We start from the raw sequence: 17,679 nt of genomic DNA, 5'->3' as shown, positions 1-17,679 counted from the left end.
CATCTAATTTGTCGTTTTGTTGCTTGACCATTGTTGACTCTGCGTTGATATTATCTCGGATGGTTAGTTTAGTATGACTTTGGATGGTTAGTTTAGTATGATATTGGATGGTTAGTCTTAAAATTTTTTTGACTCTGCGTTGATATTATCTTGGATGGTTAGTTTAGTATGGTCATGTTATTTTATGTTCTTCAAATTTTGTGAGGCGTGTCTTGATTTATCTTGGGTTTGTGCTGGGCATGTGTGGTTACTTAACATAACTCTGCATTTTGGAATTATTTTCCTATCATCCAAATCAGGTTGGGGAAAGTTGATTTGCTTCTCTTGATTTTTTGAAATATCTATTACATACTAATACCAATGACTTGTTTTTCAACCGTATAATTTTGAATTTCGTGGGTATGTTACTTTCATATCTCGTTCTTTTTATGAGCTGAATATATGTGTAAACTAAAAAATGTTTCACTGTTTTCACATGCAATTAGAGGATGTTTTGCAGTTGAAGAAACTCTGATTTGTCATATAAGTATAACATGTTTAGTAATTATGTTTAAAGGATCAAAGTTTAAGGATCAAAGTAATTATGTTTAAATTTTCTATTTTTTTCCTCTTGGAAAATAACATAATATATAATGTAGGTTTTGTTTAATAACACCGTAAAGCGCAAAAAATTATTGAAAAAATAAATTTTTTTATAAGTTTAATACATTATATATAAAAAAGTAAAAGGAAATTATCATTATCTCCGTTAAGTTCTCTAAAAATATGTTTTAGCTAAATTCTATAATATGTTATAGTATTTATTATCAAATTAAGATTTTTCTATATGAAAACAAGTTAAAATGAAATTTTCTTTTTAATAAGCAACAGGCATAAAAGTCCAAAGACTTAGCTTCTACTTCTCCATAGTTTAAGAATTCATAATTAATCCTTGAAAGTTTAAACTCTTTGTTTTCGGAAAAAACATAAATCACTACTCAAGTACTCATACATAATCGGTGATACGATATTTGCGAAGTTATAAGAACCTGTTTTAAAATTTAGATAAGCTACCGAATTATTTAATTGTATTGTTTCATTGTTTGTTAGAGCTAAGCATTACCGTTGGTGTGGTTGATAGTGTGTAATTACTGATTCATGTGTTCATGGATTAGTTTTTCATCCTAATTATAGATGGTTACTAATGGGAAGTTTTGAGCTTTGATATTTGTTTATCTTTCATAACATATAAGATACACTAAAAGGTTTCAGGGGGACTATTGCGTAAGCAGATTACCACGCTGCTCGAACGAATCAATCTGTATACCGGCTGACCTGAAACTCAGATGGGTAAAAAGGTATCGAACAAATTACATCACTAAATCAACATTTTTTTTAAAACGTTATTCTGATCCTCTTTGGTTTTGCTCAACAGAAACTAGTAGAGACCCGGTGCTCACCTTGCTACATCAATAACTTATTTACCCACCTGGAACGACATCATGAACGAGCTAAGTTGGACGAGATTGAGGCCATAGGATTCGGTTTCCTCCGTCGCGTACCACAATGGCATGTGAAACAAAGCATCATGCTCCAATTAGCCAAGGCTTATGACGTTGACACAGACACGCTCATGGTGGACGCAGGGAACATTCACATTAGTGCCGAACTTATTGGCAGTGTATTCGGCATACCTTCTCATGGTTAGTGTTAGTTATATAGGTTGTAAAAATTTCTCTGAGTGGTTTACTTTATCTGTTTTTGACACTTAATAATTGTGGCAAAATGTTCCGTTCCTCGCAGGTGAACCAATACCAGAATTGCAGAAGAAAAATCCATCGCATCTTGCAATTAAGGCGGAGTTTCAGAAGAAAACAACAAGTCAACTCTGTGAGTTTGTCTTTGCTTGTCCAATGGAGACTGAGCAACAGAGGATGAGGTTCAGAAGATACTTTATCTTGGTGGTTTTGAAGATGTTTCTGAACCCCACAAGCCAGCAAACTATTTCTCCGTGGCACCTCCCTCCAATATTAGATGTGTCGAACCCTAGAAGGTTTCATTGGCCTTATCACATATTAAAGTGGCTGCGGGATGCGATAAGTAAATTCCAAGATGAGAACAGGGAAACATGCGGCGGGTGCATGTTCGTGCTGCTGGTAATGCAATAAATTAAGTTAATTTGAAGCCAATGTACCACCGTATGTGTAATTCCTAAAATTTAAGTTATTTTTCTATAGGTTTTGTACTTTCAGCGCTTGAAACATGGTCCATTGCATGCATGTCGAGTTCCCGAACCCTGGATTGTTGAGTGGACAACTAATGAGCTTGATAAGAAGGCCGACTACGTCATCTCACAGGTTCAACTTCTACTAATGCATTTTATAAATTCTAGTTGATAAAAGAAATGCAATTGGCGGTCCACATTGAGTGATTGAAATCTTGCTTTTGACCAAATGTTGAACACACAGGGGCATAGTAACAAATGTAAGGACCAAGAGAAAGCAGAAGAAACAATGTTCGAGTAAAGCTGTTAACGAGGGGGGGAGGTGTAAAAGGACCCGCAACGGCACTGACGAATCACAATCTACCAAAGGGAAAACTTCACCTCATCCAACCTATAGGAAGGCAGAAAAGGTAATTTGCTTTCCTTATGCAAGATCGTTGGCTCAATAAATTGGATCCTTATTTATGTGTTGTGATGGTTGATCGTTATCATAGATTTTGCGAAAACAAAATTGTAATTGAGGCTTCATTATGTGGCTGTATGGCTTGTTTTGATAGATGAAGTTCATAAAAGAACGGTTACGAGGGCTAGATTCAATGATCGTGTATTATATTTACATGTTTCTATGTTGAAATCTTGTTTGAATCTAGTTGTGTCTTAATTTTATTAAGGTTTTATTTTAGTTGAGTTTGTTACTTAAAGAGGAGGATCTAGGATGCCCAACTTAGGTTCTAACTTGAATTGGATAGATACTTTATGATTAATTTATTTGGATGGCTTTTTATGTATAAAAGAATTGCTTCATGGTGCTGCCTATTTGATTCATTGTGTGAAAGTAGAATTCAGTGATGATTACTGTGTTTGTAATTAAGGATGTTCACTGTAGTTGGGTTTCGGATGTAAAATATAGTGTGGCCATAGATGGTTATTTTTTATGAACAATTGTGAGGTTGTTATGTTGCCAAAACGCCTGAAAGTTCACATTAGATTTTTTCCATGTATTTGTTGTCCCATGTTGAACACAGGGTTGCGTAGTCAACAATTCAATGAAAAGACACAAGAAGCAGCCTTCGAGTAAGGTAGTAAACAAGAAAGGAGGGTGTAAAAGGCCCTCCAAGGACACTGAACAATTTCCGTCTAACGAAGGCAAGACTACATCTCAGCCAAGATATAACGAGACGGATAAGTTGGTATGCTTTCTGTATCATAGCTCATGTGATAATTTGAATTGGATGTTCACTTTGTTATATTTCTGGGTTTACACCTTAGTACGATTTGGTTGTTCACTTTAGTCGGGTTCTCTTTGTTTGTTAATTTAACTGATGATATGCATGAATTTACATCACAGCAATCCAAGACTGGTACGAGGAGAAAGGTGATTCCCAATAGGAGCCGATGTAGACGAAGCACCAGAAAAGAAATTCCAAAAGAAAGTGTCTCAGGAAGCACTGCTGCGCCATTGGTAGTCTCGGAATCTGATGATGATGACCATGTGCCGCTTGCTAGAAGGATGCGGTTATTCCGACAGCACCCTCCGCCACATGATTCAATACAAGAAGATCCAGTGTTCAACAGCACTCATGAAAATCATCAAGCTGGAAAAATTGACCTAAAAAATGGATCTCCACACACACCGCCAGCAGCACCTGTACAGCTCAGTGACTATGATTTTGACCGGTTAGTGGGTTAATAATTACCTTGCTGCATGTTTTTCTTCTCTCTTTTTTTCACCAATGTCCTGTGATTGCCGTCTAGCTAGGCATGACTTGTTCTCTTAGCTAATTTCTTGTTCCATTGGTCTGCAGCGAATTTGACATCTCTATCGTTCAGTGTCCTGAATTGGAGCAAGTTCTGAATAATGTTGAACAGGGGCACCAAACCAAAGCCATAATCATGCAACCACTGCAAACGGTGTACCCAAAAGGATCACCCTATTGTACACCGAGTCCAAGTAGACCGAGCTTTTCACTGGGTTTAACTCAGATTGAAAAGACTCCAACCCCGTCCCCACTACATTCAATTCATCCAAGATTAAGAGAAATAAAGATGGGAGAGACTAAAGAGGAACAAATAAGAACCTGGATAGTTAACCCATCATTGGATAAAAATCAAGATTTAGCTTCCTACGAAGGGCGGGGCTACATGGTACTACAAAGGAAGGATTTCTGGACCTTGAAACCCCGCAATTGGGTAAACAGCTGTGTAAGTATATGAACTTAAGCATGGGTTTTAATTCTCTATACTTGTATCGGTGTTTAAATTATACATGCTGAATACTCTGTGTAGGTAATTCAATGGATGTGTTATTCTTACAACGACACTCAATCATCTAGGTTCAAGGGAGAGTTCTATTGTGTGTGTCCAGGCATATTGGTAATTACATTCATATTACAATGTGGAGAGAGCTTTTTCTTGGGATTCTTACTATGTGTGGGTATGCAGGAATCAGTGATAAAAAATCATACTCTGGAAACATTTATGGACGGTGTGGCACCAATTTATGATGGTCTTAGTCCAAGCTTTGGTGATGACACTAGGTTCTTTGACAAGGTAGAAGCTGCAAAGAGAAAATGGGTGAGTTGCTGTTTTATATTTAAATAGCTGTTGGAAATAGCTTGTCACATGATTTGAGAATGTTAAGGTTCTTGAATGGTCGAATGAGATCAATAGTTTTTGTGTTGTTCCTTTTTTTTTTCCTCACATGGATAATTTCTTCATATGTATTGCTTGCTGCAGTGGTTAATTCCTTATTGTTGGAGGGGCCATTGGTGGGTATATGCATTTGATGTGGTTACGAAACGTTTAATTATTCTCGACAGTTTGCATTATGGTCCAGAAGATGATAAGCGAATAAAGCTCGATGCATATGTGGTAAGATACCATAATTCTTTTAATCAATATTCATCCGCACAGTTCAGCCCACTCATAATTTTGCTCGCGTATGTTCATTGCATGATTTTCAGGGGAGACTATGTGAGGATATGGCAAGCATTTCTATTCCTGCATTTGTTCGGACAACGCACGTCCCAGCTCGTTCGTACGCGATGGTTCCAAAGCAACCGAACAAGTGAGATGAAATTTTAACCCAAATTTAAGGCTTTGTTAGATATCATTTGAAAATTTTTCGTACCATGTAACTTGGTTTTCCTCAACTTAATTGCAATAGCGTTTTATTGTCCTGTAGCTTTGACTGTGGCATGTGTGTCATTAAGTTGATGGAGAGCTGGACCGAAGAACGTCAACTTTGTGAATGGGATGAGGTTTGTAAATTTCACATTTGCGCAAGTGTCATGATTGATCTTGTATAATTATTAATGAAAAGGTTCAATATACTAAACCAACTGATAAATCTACCCACAGGATTCACTCCAATCAGACAGGATGGAGTTGATGCTAGATATTATTTGTGGCCCGCACAATACATTGGTACACCAGCTCATTTCGTTATTGGAACAAAAGGCTATACCTGTTCGTCGCAATGAACCACGGAACAAGAAGAAGGACGTTCGTTCACCATACACTGCACCTAGTACACGGTCATTGATTGAACGTGCGGAGGGATTACCAAAGGGGGCAATGCGCAGAGGGAGGAAGAAGTTGCTTACTTAGTATTAGTTACACTGAATTGAACTACTTTGTTATACTGAGTTTACTTACTGTTGACATGCTTAGTGCTTTGTTATTTTTCACATTAGAAAGACTTGATTCCATGACATTTATTTTCCTACAGTACAATGACATATTGGTTATGTTAACTAAAAATTATCCATGTCTTTTAGATTTGAGACTCCCAGATTTATAAAGGTTGTTTGGTAAAGCTGCCATATTTGTGCTTATCAAAACTGGTGACCACTAACCATCCGCCATAATAGCTAATCTGAACATCCAATAACTTACTAAAATGAACATCCAGTCTAACAAGGACAAATCCAAAACATAACCAAGTGATCACAAAATCTAACGGATAACCATCTTTGTTTATAGTAAAAATGAACATCTGAACACCTATAGAAATGAACATCTACTTTAGTGGATTGAAAATACGTGAAAACAATGTCTATGAAGAATAGCTACGTACCGAAAAACTATATAGTCAAGCGTGTAGAAATCAGAAACAACTTTATTAAACTGTATACCAAGTTATAGAATAATCATCAAATATACATGTTATGCTTTAAGTCTACAAGAAATAAAAATAGTAAAATGCTTCGTTTTAACAAATGGAAAAATGGTTCTTGCAATCAATAGCATGTGGACCTTTGCAACAGCTGCCTTAGAACCTTGAAACTAACATGAATCCTATAAACACAGAAATGAGAAAATATACACGATCACAACCTCGTACCACTAATCCCATTTTTGGTTGAAGGAGCTTAACAAAGACATGAAACCACCGTCTTGTTTGGGAACATCCAGGCTAGAAACATCACAATGGTTTATATCTTGAAATGTGTGCGGACGAACCACCTGCCAAAAATTAAAAAGAAAAAGTCCAATAGTTATGTTCTAGGATAGTACTATACCAAATAAACATACAAAGTTGGGATTAAGCAAAACATATACCGGATGTGAATTCTTTTGTTTTCTCCGTCTTGAATTCTTGATGGACTTCTCAAGGGCAGAGCCAAGCCTCTTACTTTTTGGCCTACCCTTTGTGGTGACCTTCGATGGGCCTTGGATGTCATCAACACCGACATCATTCGAACTCTGAGAGCCAATGTTGGTCTGAGTCTCTGCCATGCTCTCGGACCTCTTTTTGGCACGGTGCGTAGCCAACTTAGCCCTTGTTTCTCCCAAAGCAACATGCAGCAATGCTGTTTCTTCATCATCACCGAGGAACTCTTGAGCAACATTATAGAAGTGTGCACACAGTTTCCTAAATGCAACATGACTCTCATCTGACCGACTGACATCATGGCTACTTTTGACATACGTATGCTTGCGCTTTATCTTCTTGCTCCATCGAGGCAGAATATAACAAGACGGTACTTTGTACACTTTATACGAATGGAAAACTTCAAGGCAGTGACAGCATAACACACCTGAACTCTCAAAAAGATTGCATTCACAACGAAGCTCATGTGTGGAACGGTCAAAGTGAACATCATACGGAACGCATAGAATAGTATCGTTGAGTAGTTTCTCCTCTTCCACCTTCACGCAGACCACTGGACCCTGTTCATCAACTGCAGAAACTCTGCAGTTAGCCTTCCTCACAAACTCAATTTGAACATCCCTAAAAATGCTCGTGGTATACTCTTGCTGAAACTGTTTCTCTATAGGCGAGGTAGTTGCACAAGGGATAACCCCCCTCGAGTCTGCAGCATCATCCTCCAGTTCCCTCTGCTCCTTGACTCCAAGCACATTGTCATATTCATGAACAAATTGGACCAAGCTAGTTTTACTGTGTAAGTATCCACCGTAGAATGCGTGCATGCTCTCACTCCTTTGCGTACTCCGCATTCCTGTCCAAAATTCACCCTTGAAGTATATTGGGACCCACATGCGTCGGTCATCATACAGATCTACAAGAAATAAATAATACCAAATTAAGCATATAAAGCTTATACCAAACATATTACTAAACCTGAGAAATGAACATCCACAATAACTGATATATTAACCATCCAAATATTTACTATAATGAACATCTAGCTAATTGTCATGCAGTTTACCCATTGGCTGAAAACCCACTCATAACTTGGATTTCCTCATTCCCCAGCAAAGCACAACCGAGGATGGTTGACTTACCATGGTGGTTGACCCCAACGAACGACACAAACGGTAATCCATGCCTACCAGAAAAACCAACCAGATGTAAGAAATGCCAATCAAGATCAAAATTCGTATTATCAAGAAAAGGTAAAAACACCAACTTAACTAATACGTACCTATTTCTATTGTACGTGCTATCAACTGACACGACGTCTCCATAGTATTCATACGACGCCTTACACCTTGCATCAACCCATACTGCACTCTTAAATTTACACTCATCGTCCAACTTCACCGCGTAAAAGAAGTTCGGATTGATGTCCTTCATTCTCCTAAAGTAGCTCATCATCTCCCTGACATCCGCATTAACGTTGCTACTTCGGAGCCTTGCTGTTATATAATTTCTTAAATCCTTCTCTGAGAATCCCAAGTTAGAGGGGCCACCAGCCTCATTTGACAAAGCAAGGAATGTCTTGTTTGGTCGAATCCCAGCCTCATCATTATCCTCGATCACGCACTTCGCATGCATGGTCAACTGCCTATACTCATGATAGTGCACTGCCTTTTTCGGTGAACAAGGGTGAGAGTGCGTCAAGTCAGCCTTGAGCAGAACCCAGTCTTGCACGTCTTTATCAAACTTTACATATATCCTTGCCTTGCACCCAGCAGCTGAAATCGTATTCTTCCGTGTTGGTGCTTTAACACGAGACTCGCGGATCCCATCGCGATTACAGTGTATAGCCTGGTTAATGGGAGCCTTTGTGATCTTGTCAAATGTTGTCGTCCTTATCTTAGTTGCAAATCCAGCTTTCTTTGCATAGGACACATAAAAGTCATGCGCCATCTGCAGCTGAGGAAATCGCATTCCAACTCTTGGTATCTCATCTTCTTGTAGGTTACCATGATCTGGTAACTGTATTTTATATTAATCCGAAAGAAAAATTAATTACCATTAGTCTTCAAATAAAACATGAACATTATGACTAAACAAAAGTAAGCTAGACTCCAGTACCTCATCACCAGGCTCCATCTCTTCACTTCCAACATCCATAACATCCGACAACTGCATACCCGATAATTTCAAAACAAACAGAGTAACCAAAAGGAGGAAGATCCTTATCAAAACTCATTTAAATAAAATCTCAAAAACAATCACCGAAAACACATCAACAGCTACAAAATCAAACCATGAGAATTATTTTTTTCATTTCATGTATTATTTAATTAATTTCAACCCTTTAGTTGTTTTTTTTTAATTCAATGAAAATTATGTAAAATTATTTCTTTTATTTGGGCTATTATTTAAGGGCCTTAATCTATCTTTAGTGGCTTCTTTTTTCACTCCATAAAAAAAAGTCTTTTCCTGTATATTTAGATACACACACTCTTTTCTTCATGTGCAGGAAGAAAAATATTAAAATTTTAACATTATTTATTCCTATAAGCATGAAAAATATTAAAATAATATGCCGGAAGCATATGAGCATATAACGTTACAAATATGTAGTGAGCATATAAGCATATCATTACATGATTAAAACACTCATATAAGCATATCATGGTTAACATGTTGCAAATACAAATAACATTTCCTTCAATTCAGTAAACAAGTTCAGCCTCTGCATCACACTATAGTTATCTATTTTACATACTTGCATGGTCATCATGTAGATATAATATAAACACACTGTAGATAAAAATAAATTCATATAAGCATCCCAAAAAATTAAATTATGCTATCCCATCATGCATATAGGCACATAAGTCCATAATAGGATGATTAGCAAATGAAGATGCCATTTAACATGATGACAGCATAAATTCACATACAAAAACACGTAAGAAAATATACTTTCTGGATATAATCATATAACCATAAAATGATTAATTAATTTCAGCTAATCCTCAATGCATATAATCATACTATTATAAATAAAACAAACATAACTTTAATTACATCTCAACTCATGGATTACAAGTGCATGTTTCAATAAGCATACAATCAAAAAACTCATTTATGGTAGAATTAAACGCGAAATAAACATCCATGGCAGAATTTGAGGATCCTAATTGCTCACCTTGTTTAACTTGTGACCATGCTCTGCGACATTGGCGGCTAAGTTTTCTTGTTCGTTTGATAAATTTTCAGAAACTTCAGAGGCAACACAAACTAACGGTTCAACTATATCAACCTCCATTAATAAATTTCGGCTAGGTGATGTGCATAAAGGAGGACCCTCACTTGCAGCACGTTCTTCTTGCGATTCTGCCATTCTGAAGGAGTGAACACCGGCTGTGTTGTGTGCAGATGAGAGGGCGGCGCTATCGAACGTAGATGAGAGGGCGGCTGCGTTGGAAAGATCCTGCATGGGGCAGCCGTGCTGCGTTGTGTGCAGATGAGAGGGCGGCGCTGTCGATCGTAGATGAGAGGGCAGCTGCGTTGGAACGATCCTGCATGGGGCAGCCGTGTGATCGTTGAGGAGAGTGTTTTAACCTAATTAATTGATTAGAATCTATAATTACTAAATGGTTTTAAATTTCAAATAAGAAATAATACAAAATTAATTGATAACCCATTATTTAATTTAAATTTCATTTAAACCCCCATTGTATGCATTGTACAACTAGTCTATTGTTTCCTCATACTTTTCCTTAAATAGATTATATATAACAGTATGGAAGTTAATTGGAGATTAACTCCTATAAAACGGAATTGGTTTTATGTTTTTTTATGATGAGGCCTCAGTTAGATGGAAGAAGTGATGGGCTTGGGTAAATATTATACCCAAAGGAACAAAAAAGAAAATGGCCCAACCCGTCAGTTTTCCCCCACTTCTCCGTCACCTGTGAAGTGCCCCCAACCGTCCTGTATGAAACTAATGAAATTTAATAAGAGGAATGTTAGGGGGCAGCAACTTTTGGGATTTATAGCCATCAAATAGTCATCAATGAGACTTTTAATGGTGTGAGATTAATGTGAGATTTCATCCAATGGCTCATTCTTCTTTGATGGTTACATGCTGGCCAGAATTTGATAAAATTGCTGGCCCCCTAGACTTTTCCATTTAATAATTTATAACAAAATTGAAACCCTAGCCGTAGCTCTCGTGGAGGTTATAGTGCGCCGGCGTTCTGCATATGTAGCTTCGGTGGTGATCGAGGTGTCGAAAACGTCTAGGATCGCAACTCTGAATTGTAGCTCGTGCTCCGACGTACTTGTCTCCTCAGCCGCGTTGAAGCCGTCGTGTGATTGCCGATCTTGTTCGCGTCTTCTGTCGGAGCTCTACGTCGTGCACGTCTCGTCCGGTGACACCCGGTGGCTGTATTTTAAACGACTTCGCATTCCCTGGTTGCCCTGAAGCCAACCCTCTCTGTTGCCTCCCAACGCTGGAACCTAAGCGAGAGCCACACCCGGCGGAGAAACCGGTGTATTGTGTCGCCTGGTTGAGTTTCCCAACGCCCGCCAAAAGAGAATACACCCAGACTAGAAGAGTGCTCTGATTCAAAGTCTGCCACGTTTTGAGTTCTATTAAAACAAGCAAGTCTTTGAATCAGTAGTTGGTTGGATATTTTGAATACAATGAAATAAAGTATACCAAAGATATTGTCTCTCCTGTTTGAGGTGGTTGTTTAGCTGTGAAGTATGTTATTATAGTTATAATTTTACTGCACTCGACATGCATGATGAAGTGGTATTACCATGTGACCGGGTGGCTTCATAATTGCTAGCAGTTGGATAGTTAGTAAGTTAATTGTGTGAGAAATTAAAGTAAGTGGATGTTACTAGTTACGAAAGTTAACATGCACAAATAGCATGCTTGCAGAGAAGTTAATACCCTTGCAAGATGACTCCACTGGCATTAGTATGTTCTGGAAGATGTACCACTGTTTTTGGGAAGTTCTGGATTTGGTAGCTGTCATGTTATTGTTGTTAGTAGGTTAATTTCCAAATTTTTATCTTTTGTTTTGATTTTCTTTCTGTGAAGTTGCTAAGTTGAAACTTTGGTAGATTGTAGGGTTGATGATGATGTAATTTGCTAAGTTAAAACTTTTGTTAACTTCGGACTGCTACTTAACTTTCTTCTAACCCTAGAGCCTTTTATCAGCTACATTCGGTCTATCAGTAAGTTCATATTACAAGAGACTCTAAACACTGTGCAACCAACCACACATTCACAATCGACCACTGTCCCGCCAATTTCTACCAACACAAACCATTATCAGCGTCGGATTCTTGACATAACCTCTTTGTGATTTTTCCAGGGTCTAACAACCGCAAAGAAACCACGATCTTTGGGTTTGGTCTATTATTTGATGAGAGTGTCAGTTCTTACAAGTGGATGTTAGAAAATCTGCTTGAGGTGATGTGCAAGAAGAAACCGTCTGTGGTTGTGTAAATGAAAGCAATTTGGGTCATGCCTTGGGCCTATGGTTGTTTTTTTGTTATGAACATTGATGATTGAAGTTGTTTGTGAACTTTTAATATTAAATTATGAATAATTTATGATGTGAAATTGTGAAATTTTGAATTTTATTAAGGTAGAAATCATTGAATTTATATATTCAAAGTTATATAAAGATTTTTTAATTATTTTATTTAATATTTAATTAAACCGGTTGAATTCCGGTTAAACTCCAGGCGAACCAATAAACCATTAAACCAGTAATTTCATCGATTTATTGATCGGTCCGGTTCTCGCAACCTTAACATAAACTATAAATTCCAAAATGTAACTTACAAAACCTACTAACTCTAAATCATAACTCCTAAATCGTACACCGTCAAAGTTTAACCATGTTTGTCCAACTCTATACTATAAACCCTTTCTCATCAACCCTAAACTCCAACTGTATCTCTAGTTGGTTTACTAATTTATAGTTTTTGAAAAGTAAGTAATTTGAGTGCATGCGAAGGTAGAATAATTTGATCTTAGTAATCAGGATAATGTAGCTACACAAATAGCATTTTTGCGAAAAACATATTATCATGATAATTCTACTTACATCAGTTTCTACTGATAAAGTTCAACTGTCATCCGTTTACAAAAATATTTAACTTAACTTTATTACGTAAATAAATTTTATTAACTATAATTTAACTTAACACTAACAAAAATATTTAATTTTGATATAGTATTAATTATGTATATTAATTATTATTTAAATAATGAATATACGTCATTAATATAAATTTTTTCTTAAATAAAGATATACATATTTATAATAATTAATTGTTATAATTATTAATAAGTTAAACATGAATCAATTATTCACTATCTTCAATAGATAATTAAATTATTTAATCATGTCCATCGTTTAAAATAATAACATAAATTATTAATTAAGTATACACATAATTAGTGTTTATAATTATTAATAAATTACTTGAAACTTAATTATTTCACATAAGAATTTCCTTTTTTAATTTTTTTTTTTTGGTTGCAACTCATATAAGAATTTCAATCCCATTGTTTTTTCCTACTAAGGCCCATTAGTTTTGTTAGGGTAATGTAACCTCCATACATTTTGCGGAGCCCATGATTATATCCATGGCGTTTTTATCACTTTCCATAACCCACCAAAAATCCAACTTCCAAGGCCCAGCGGACCAATAACACAACTCCACCAAAAACCAAATATTACATTAAAAAAAAAATTACTTTTGTAAACTTAATTAATTGGCCAATGGCCATTGCTAGCGTGCTGAAAAGATTTTTTTTCTGCTGGTGCTGAAAGTATGTGCCAGTTTGAAGTAGAGGACGCGTGATTTTGTTGTTTCTAAAGTGCCGACAGCACCAAATGCAACGGTTCAGGCCATGCCATCATTCTTGAGGGACACGTATTTTCCTTCATCTTTTGACACATAAGCTTCAGCATGTGTTGAAGAATCTTTCTTCAGCATCACAGAATTTTCCTAATTAATTTTGTTATACTAGCTCATAAGTATTATAGTATCAATTTTTCGATTAAATAATAAAAATTATTGAATAATTGCTAAACAGGAAGAAAGATAATAATTTCATGTACCTATATATAAAGATATAGAGAATTGTAATGGTTGGAGTGAAATTTTTGTCCAATTAACATCACAATTTTTATTTTATTTTATATTATTTATTTTATTTATTTTTTTTATCTTTTATACAATTATAATACAAAATCGAACTTGGTTCACACAAAGTTTATAATCTATATAGATTTTTAACTATTGAGCTATAATTATTTTATGTTTTATTTAAAAAATAATTAATAAAAGGGTAAAGTATATTTTTTGTTCATGAAATTTGATAAAAATTTTAAAAATATCTCTAAGTTTTATTTTTGTTTCAATTTTGTTCTATAAATTTTCGATTTACATCAAATATATCCCTAACGATTAGTTTTTTAAAAGTTTTAAGACAAATTCAACAACAATTTCATAAAAATAATTCTTAACTCAAATAAATTAAGCATAATTTTTATGTATTATTGTTAGATTATTCTTAAATATTTTAAAAATTTAACTGTTAATGATATATTTGATGTAAATTAAAAACTTAGAACAAAATTAAAATAAAATAAAACTTAAAGATATTTTTAAAACTTTTATCAACTTTAAAAACAAAAAGTATACTTTACTCTTAATTAAAATTGTAAATCCTTAATATGATTCTTAAGTTTTTTGGAATTTACGAAATTCGAGAATTACAGTTTACTTCTTTTTAACTAGACAGACCCATATCAAAAAAAGGTTTTTATTAAAATATTTATTTAAATGTATCGAATAAAAAACTTTTACTTATATTTTTGATCCGTTTAACTTCATCAAAATATTTTAAAGTTAAGATAATATATAATACCAATATTATTTATACTGATATAATTATTTACTTGTCCTGATAAAGTACAAAATAAATAATCAAGTAATTACTATTTACTATTTTTGGCAATTATCCTTCGTTTTCTTGCCTTAATTTCTTCTATGTTGTTACCATGTGCCTCGAATTTTCATGTAGGATTCATGTTGTCTCCTTTTTTTTTTCCGTGTAAATTATTTTTTAGTCAACAATTGGATATTGCCACTTTGAATTTAATCATCCTTTCCTTTGTCGTTTTTTTTAAATGTGTTATGTTTCAATTTATTCATTGTTCTTCCTCGATTAATGAGTTTGCGCTATATATTTCTATTTTCCTTAATTTCTGTCTAATGGTGCTTGAAATATGTAAACAAAAAAATATTGTGTTGGATTGTAGTTTCGAGGACTACAACAAATAAAAGTTTTTGTAACAGTCAAAAATTATTTTCATAAATCAAAAAACCGTTTCTAAAACTTTAGGTAACAATTTGACGATAGTTTTTGACCTGTAATATATGCAGTTATTGTCAATACTTAAGGTAACAGCAACAAAAAAAATCGTTGCCATAATTATTAATATAGACAATGGTTTTCGACAATCATCTTTAAAGAACGATTTAGAATCGTTATTATATAGAAAACGGTTTAGAACCGTTCTCTTTCATGACGTAAAGGTTTAAAACCATAACTGGATAGGCAACGGTTTTAAACTGTTGTAGTTTTGTTGTTCACAAAAACAACGGTTTTAAGTTGTTGTCTTCGGTGTTATTTTTTGTAACGGTTTTAATACCATTGTCATTTTGTAGCTGCCTTTAGCAACGATTTTAACACTATTGTCTTTTGTAACTTTTGACAACGTTTTTTTATAATTGTATAATTCTTTATTTACAATAATTTTTTATGTTGCATTGAAATTAGTTCCAACTATTTTTTTTTTCATTTAGTGTCAATAAATAACCTTAACCATTTGAATCAAATTACTAAAAAAAACTAATTGAACATTTACCATCAAATTTTATATATAAAGTATTATGTATAAGATCCACAATCTCACATTACATCATCATTACAAAATATTATAATACTATTCTAAGACATAAATACTTCTAATTATATCATTATTATTTTTCTAACTACTATAATACTAATTTAAGTCATAACAACCTCAAACTATAGCATTTAATTTTGCAAAAAATACAATAATAAAAGAGAGTTAAAATAGCTAAATAACAAGTAGGTTTATCATTATCATGTCCATAAATTCATAATTTTTACTTTCTAACATTTGCTCTTTAAATTGAAAACTCTAAAATCTAATTAAAAAAGTACTTTATCTAACTTTTGAAAAGAATCACTCTAATAGGGAGCCATCCATGAAGAGCTTCACCAGTAGTAACTGTGAGCCAACTTGGAAAAAACTCCTCCTCTTACTTATACTAATATTGTTTCAAATATGATGCTACCTACTTCTGGCGACATAAGTCAGAGTCATCCCTTACTTCCTATGATGCAAAATTCTGGACCCAATTATGATATAGAATAATCATATGCATTCACATTTTTAACTTATATATATCTAGATTGGAGGAGTGGGTTATTTTCTAACTAAAAACATTGATATAAATAGATTCTATTAACAAAAGAGAACACTGTTATAAAATCATGCTATAAAAGAGAACATAGATAGATTCTAATTTAAAATCATGCTATCAACATTATATTTTTATATATAAATATAAAAATAACACACATACAGAAATATGACTACTACTTTTCCTTTAATCTTGATTTGAAAGTGAGAGCTCATGAAAGCTCGTAGAGGACCCTTAAAACTTAGAACTTACAAAATCAAAATTCTTAATCCGTTGCTTCCATTTGGGTTATGGTGGTCCTCTAAGATATCAAGTTGGGATTGGGACATTTATTCCAGATCCAGCGAATTACAAGGTTAGTTATTAATAAGAAGAGACTTAAGTTATCTAAACTGAGGTTGAGTCACAACGAGCTGAGGAGGCAGAGGATTGCGAGACAGGGCGCAATTCAGAAGCAGCAACAACGATAGGAGCAGACCACGCACTGCGAGGAGTGGCTTTAGCAACGACGGCCAGGAGAAAACCAGCAACAACCACGCACGCTGAGAAGAAGAGAAGGGTAGACACGACCCATGCCATGTACGCGGCGAGAATAGCAGCAAAGATGACCCACGTATGCGCGGCGAAGAAAGAGGCAGAGACGTAACGATGGCACACCACGAACTGCTTCCTTCAACGGTGGATTGGGGCTCGATGGTACGGTGAGGGTTGCGTAAAGTTCTGCGACGATGGCTAGCGTACGATGATGAATGATGGGTTATGGTGGTGGGTCAGGGCTCGCTAGTAGAGGAAGGGAAGATGATGAATGGTGGGAGGAACGAGCGGAAAGTTTGTTGGGCTCTGATTAGTTTTTTGGATTTTTTTTTTAAGTGTCAAAACAATACTATATGTTAAATTTTAGAGGTAATTGAATGAAAGAAAAACTAATATTTGTTTTAAATTTATTTTGTTCATAAATAATATTTGTTAAATTATTTAAAGAATATTAAAAATTTATTTTTTAATAAAAAATTGATGTAATGATTGTAAAACCGTTCTTTAAAATAGTCAAAGAGAACGATTTATTTTGTTGTTATAACGTAGTGAAAAATTGAACTTCAACAAATGGAGTCGCTAAGAAATAAATCGACAAGGAAACGGATTCCTTTAAAATTATAAAAGGCCACAATCGACGGCTAAAAAAATCGAGATCGAGTACAATTAGAGTCAAGGATCGGCGCAACTTTTGTTTGCTTTCAAACCCAACCTCCATCTTGTCGGTTAGAACATCATCTGAATCGGTGCGAACTAACACAAAACAAAGATAAAAAAAATGAATGGATTAATAATTAAT

The 17,679-nt window shown here is 34.8% G+C and overlaps 1 protein-coding gene across 1 annotated transcript; it reads right to left on the bottom strand.

Moving 5' to 3' along the window:
* Positions 1-6,550: 6,550 nt before the first annotated feature.
* On the bottom strand, positions 6,551-10,287 carry LOC107476090 (protein FAR1-RELATED SEQUENCE 5-like). The gene is made up of 7 exons (XM_052257973.1): positions 9,997-10,287; positions 8,931-8,981; positions 8,095-8,831; positions 7,879-7,998; positions 7,774-7,790; positions 6,767-7,728; positions 6,551-6,670 (listed from the first exon to the last, which is right to left on the bottom strand). The coding sequence occupies exons 1-7, from the start codon at positions 10,285-10,287 to the stop codon at positions 6,551-6,553; spliced, it is 2,298 nt and encodes a 765-aa protein (XP_052113933.1).
* Between the last annotated feature and the right edge of the window lie 7,392 nt (positions 10,288-17,679).

The sequence above is a fragment of the Arachis duranensis genome, chromosome 2, assembly GCF_000817695.3.
Source record: "Arachis duranensis cultivar V14167 chromosome 2, aradu.V14167.gnm2.J7QH, whole genome shotgun sequence".
NCBI lineage: Eukaryota > Viridiplantae > Streptophyta > Magnoliopsida > Fabales > Fabaceae > Arachis > Arachis duranensis.
Note: the sequence above shows the minus strand (reverse complement) of the source record. Positions and strands in the feature narration are given on the sequence as shown.